The sequence below is a fragment of the Microtus ochrogaster genome, chromosome 5 (genome assembly GCF_000317375.1).
Source record: "Microtus ochrogaster isolate Prairie Vole_2 chromosome 5, MicOch1.0, whole genome shotgun sequence".
NCBI lineage: Eukaryota > Metazoa > Chordata > Mammalia > Rodentia > Cricetidae > Microtus > Microtus ochrogaster.
The window spans coordinates 79,265,279-79,270,234 of record NC_022012.1 but is presented as its reverse complement, the minus strand read 5'-3'; the positions used below and the strand labels follow the sequence as shown (position 1 = coordinate 79,270,234).

At 49.1% G+C, this 4,956-nt stretch overlaps 1 protein-coding gene across 1 annotated transcript; it reads left to right on the top strand.

Annotated features, from left to right (window-relative positions):
* Nucleotides 1–1,000: 1,000 nt before the first annotated feature.
* Iqcf2 (IQ motif containing F2) lies at nucleotides 1,001–2,960 on the top strand. The gene is made up of 3 exons (XM_005347821.3): nucleotides 1,001–1,018; nucleotides 1,190–1,273; nucleotides 2,437–2,960. Exons 1-3 carry the CDS (start codon nucleotides 1,001–1,003, stop codon nucleotides 2,815–2,817), a joined length of 483 nt encoding a protein of 160 aa, XP_005347878.1. The 3' UTR covers nucleotides 2,818–2,960.
* Nucleotides 2,961–4,956: the final 1,996 nt, after the last annotated feature.

Sequence of the window (4,956 nt, the reverse complement as noted above, 5' to 3'; positions counted from 1 at the left end):
TTCGAGACAGGGTTTCTCTGTAGCTTTGGAGCCTGTCCTGGAACTCCCTTGGTAGACCAGGCTGGCCTCGAACTCACAGAGATCCGCCTGCCTCTGCTTCCCGAGTGCTGGGATTACAGGCGTGCGCCACCACCACCTGGCCCTGCTCTGGACTCTTGACCCAGTTAACAATGCCAGATATGAATTCCATCTTGGAGAATGGGCCTAAAATCCAACCTGAAAGTGGTTGGTTATTCCCATAATGTTGGTTGCACTATTGCACTAGTGTATATCTGTGTGTGCACAGAAGGTCATTTGTTCTTGTAGCTTGCAGGGTTCACAGCCGGAAAAGACTATTGATTACTTTTCTCCCCTGCTAGTGTACAGATTTTTTTCCATTCATTCAGTGTGCATACAACCTTTGAGGATTATGAAAGCTAGCGAGAAGAACTGAAGCTTCTAGTTTTGACTACAGAGATCCTTGTACATTCATGTTGACCAATATCCTATTCACACTAGCTAGGAAACAGTCAGCCTGGATCCCGACCAGCTGATGACAGATAGTGAAGATGTGGTAGATACAGAACTGAACTTTATCCAACCATAAAAAAAAAGAAAAAAGAAATTATAAGACTTACAGGTAAACAGGTGGAACTAGAAAATTCTGAGTGAAGTAGCCCAGGCTCAGAAAGACAAATGCATGGACAAATGCATGTCCTCTCTCATGTGCAGATACTAGCTTTGGCTCTTTAGATTTGTGGTCCCCACCCCACGCCCACCCCTTGGAATGCCTGTAGAGGTAAGGAAGGTAGAGAGGGGCCACTGGGAGAAGGGACTTAAGAGAGGAGAGACAATAGAACACACGTGATAAGGAAGTAGAAGGGGGAGAGGCTGAGGCAAGTATCTTAATCTTGTATCACAAAGCCATTGTGAATTCAATTTCTCCTCTCTTGGGTCACTAATACCTGATGCTGGGAAGCAGGAAATGAGGGCTAATGAACCATCTAGAGGCAGGCTGGTGATGGCGCTTAAGTTTTGTGTAAGAGCCAAGACCAGACCTAGCAGGCGGTCAGGGTAGGCATGCACATCACGCTGGGCTTCACAGGCCTAGGGAGGGGAGGGGATACTGAAGCGGTGGGCGCTTCTGACAGGGCCATCCAGAGAAAGCCTTTACTCATGCACATGTATTCCCGTTTAATCTCGGTGACAGTCCAAGAGCAGTTTGATTGTGCCTGTAATTGAAGAAGAAAATAAAATTATTCAAAAGAAGAAGAAGCTAAAGGTAAGAGAACAGGTGAGTTGAATTACACATACAGTTAGGAGAACTCCAAGTCAGTTGTATCCATGTGCTAGGGACGTGGGATTCCACCTCATATCCACCCAAGTCTAAATGACCCAGAGTCAAGTCAGTATTTGCTCATTCCCCTCCGTCTCCTCCTCCTCGGTCTGGGCTCTTGGATCTGAGTCTGACTGTGACGTGCTGATTGGAAAGAGGGAAACCATGGGAAACTGCCTGGGGCTGGAAGTCCAGAGCACCAGTACTGTGAATTAAGCAGAACGGTCTAAAAACAGACAGGTTGGTTGTAGAACAGGAAGGAAGTGCTACAAGCCACAGTGTGAAGTAAAAACACATGACTGTCACAGAGAGCAATCAGATGATGGGGGGGGGTGAGTCAACAAAAAAAGAAAAGAAAGGAAGGAAGGAGAAGGAAGGAAGGAAGGAAGGAAGGAAGGAAGGAAGGAAGGAAGGAAGGAAGGAAGACACCCAGGCGAAAGCATTGGGAGAGCCAATGTTCCTGATTCAGCAAGCGCTAACCGTGTGGTATAACTACACCGAAGCTCCTCCTGTCCCCAGCACACCCTTCTGGTGACTTTGGTTTTCTCTTAATTTAGGCAGCAATTAAGAGGTAGGCAAGAGAAGGTTGTTGTTATTAGCCAAGGATGGAGGTACCTCCCCTGTGATCCCAGCCCTTGGAAGATGGAGGCAGGAAGGAAGAACAGAAATTTAAGGTCATCCTCCACTATATAAGGAGTTCAAAGCCAGTGTAGCATACACGGGATGAAAAAGGAACAGCCAAGGCAGTGGTGGCGCACGCCTTTAATCCCAGCACTCAGGAGGCAGAGGCAGGCGGATCTCTGCGAGTTTGAGGCCAGCCTGGTCTACAGAGCGAGTTCCAGGACAGCCAAGGCTGGCTATCTCAAAAAGAAACCCTGTGTCGAAGAAGGAAAAAAAGAAAAGAAAAGAGGAACTAAGACACTGAGAATGGGGTGATGTGCCCACAAAAGCAGGGAAGGGTCCCGACAAGGTCCGGCTCCTCATCAGAGTTCTGCTAGATCCCAGAACTCTCCAAGGAGGGGCCCGTGTTTAGAGGACAGCCAGTGCCCTTCCAAGAATGCCCTGAAAGTTAGCAGCAGGAAGGTCCTTGAGTAATCTCTCTTATCTCTGTCTAGAAAAAGTTAAAGAAGAAAAAAATTAAAGCAGCCATTAAGCTCCAGGCGTGGTGGCGTGGCACCCTGGTGCGCAGGACCCTGCTGCACGCAGCCCTCAGAGTCTGGATCATCCAGTGCTGGTGGCGGCTGACGCTCTGCAGGATCCTGGAGAAGAAGCGGAGGAAAGCGCTGATTGACTTCTCGAACAGGGAGAGAGCGATCGTCAAGATCCAGTCGCTGATTCGGATGTGGCGCATTCACTGGCGGTACTGCCAGGTCCTCAGCGCCATCTACGTCATCCAGGGCCACTGGAAATACCACAATTGCCAGTCCTGTTCCCTCCTGCGGGGCCACTGTGTGATCACGACCACCCACCTACAGTTCCACATTGAAATCATTGACCACTGAGGACTGACTAGAAGGGACGCGCAGCGTTCGGTCCCCGGTAAAGGTCTAAATGGTTGGTGTGTGTTTCTGTTCCCAGCTAATGGACGCCTTGAGACTCGGGCCTTGCTGACTCCTGTTGTCTCTCTCAGAGATCAACAGTGAGGATTTCCTGGGCTTGCGTCTTGGGGTGGTAATGGTCACAAGCCGCTCAGTCATCAAAGCATCAGCCAGGTCCCAACCTATGACCCAGTCAGAAGTCCAGTTCCCATTCCCAGGCCCTTTCCTTTCTCCTCATCACTGACTGGAAGATTACATCCCATGAAAACTCTTACTACCCTGCGTGCCCAGACCGACTCTGGGGTCTGCAGTCAGGGTTGGCTGGGATCGATCCAGAGTGCCTGTTTCCTTATTGGGAAGCATCTAAAGAAAATGCCGATGTCTAAATGAGGGCATCACAGTGTGGCCCCAAGGGAAGACGGGAGGTTGGCCTTAGTGCTGGGGCTGGGGCCAGGGCTGGGCATGTCAGCAAGCAGTGAGATGACCCTGACAAGTGGACAAGGACACTCTCAGAGCTAGAGCGATGACTCAGTGGGTAAGCTGTTTTTCCAGAGGACCCAGATTTGATTCCCAGAACTCACATGGCAGTTCATACCTGCCTAAACCTCCAGTTTCAGGAGATCCAACACCTTCAGACAGACATGCATGCGGGCAAAACACAAATGTGCATGAACCAAAAATAAATCATTCCCCTCAATTCCTTCTTCCCAGTTCTCACCCAAACTCCTCTCTCCTGAAGGGTTGTGTGGCAAATGAGGTTTCCGCTAATATCACCCCTTCCCCAACCCCCAAACAGCCCTCCCAAGCTCTTCAACTCTGCTCCCACGGCCATACTAAAATATCTCTACTGTGAGGCACCTTCTTTAGGAGCGCTGTCTGGTATGGGAACCCCTGGAGACAGAGCTAGTGAAGGTGGGGACGTGGGTTTCCGCACGTGCTAGTGGCTACTGCATTGGAGAGTGGGGCTCTGATGAACTGCTGCTCAAACTGCTTTTTCCGGAGGCCCATCTCTGCCTCCTTCCTCCTTTCCTTCCGGCACAGCTTCTCAGTAGCCAAGAGTGTCTCTTCCCGTGTGTTAAGATCTTCATTCTCAGCCAGGCGGTGATGGCGCACACCTTTAATTCCAGCTCTTAGGAGGCAGAGGCAGGCGGATCTCTGTGAGTTCAAAGCCAGCCTGGTCTACAGAGCTAGTTCCAGGACAGGCTTCAAAGCTACAGAGAAACCCTGTCTCAAAAAGAAAAAAAAAACAACAAAAGACAAAAAACCTTCATTTTTCTCAATTCTGCTAGTCTTTCAGGAGGTCACTTTGTCACTTGTCCTGCTTAACTGTGGTCAATTCTCTGCACAGTTTGGCTTCTTCTCTTCCTTCCTCCATCAGTTTTCCTCCCTGTCTCTCCTTCTCTCTCCCTCTCTCTCAACACATGTGGGATGAACTCACCTATCTTCCTGCTCCCTTACCTATAGCATAATTTGAACAGGACTGTCTATATTCAGGACTATGTATCTCAACTGAGCAGTCCCCAAATTTTCTCTCATGTTTGCATTTCCATTTTATGGGTTGAATAAGCTAAAACCTCTCCTCTACAAATACCCAGTTTTGCTTCTTCTCTCCTCCTCTCGGATCCCCAATTTCCTGTCATCCTGTTCAGAGTTTACCTGGCCCCACCCACACTCACTGCTTTCTCTCCAGTGAAATTAAAAGTCTTTGCCCTGGTCACAAGCCACCCCCTCAGATTATGCTTCTGATGTGGGATTCCCCTCTGTATGCTGTGAATACCACTGGTTAATAAAGAAACTGGCGTGGCCTGATAGGGTAGAACAGAACTTAAGTAGGCAGAGAAAACTAAACAATGCTGGAAGAAGGAAGGCAGGGTGAAAGAGAAGCCATGTAGCCCTGCCGGAAACAGATGCTGGAACTTTATCTGGTAAGCCACAGCCTCATGGCAATATACAGATTACTAGACATAGGTTAAATTAAGATATAATTTAAGGACTGAAGAGATGGCTCAGAGGTTGGGAGCACTGACTGCTCTTCCAGAGGTCCCGAGTTCAATTCCCGGCAACCACATGGTGGCTCATAGCCATCTGTAGTGAGATCTGGTG

Coding starts and splice junctions, on each gene's coding strand:
- Iqcf2 (XM_005347821.3), top strand. Junction 1,274..2,436: donor AGCTAAAGGTAAGAGAACAG/GTGAGTTGAATT, acceptor GTCTAGAAAAAG/TTAAAGAAGAAAAAAATTAA.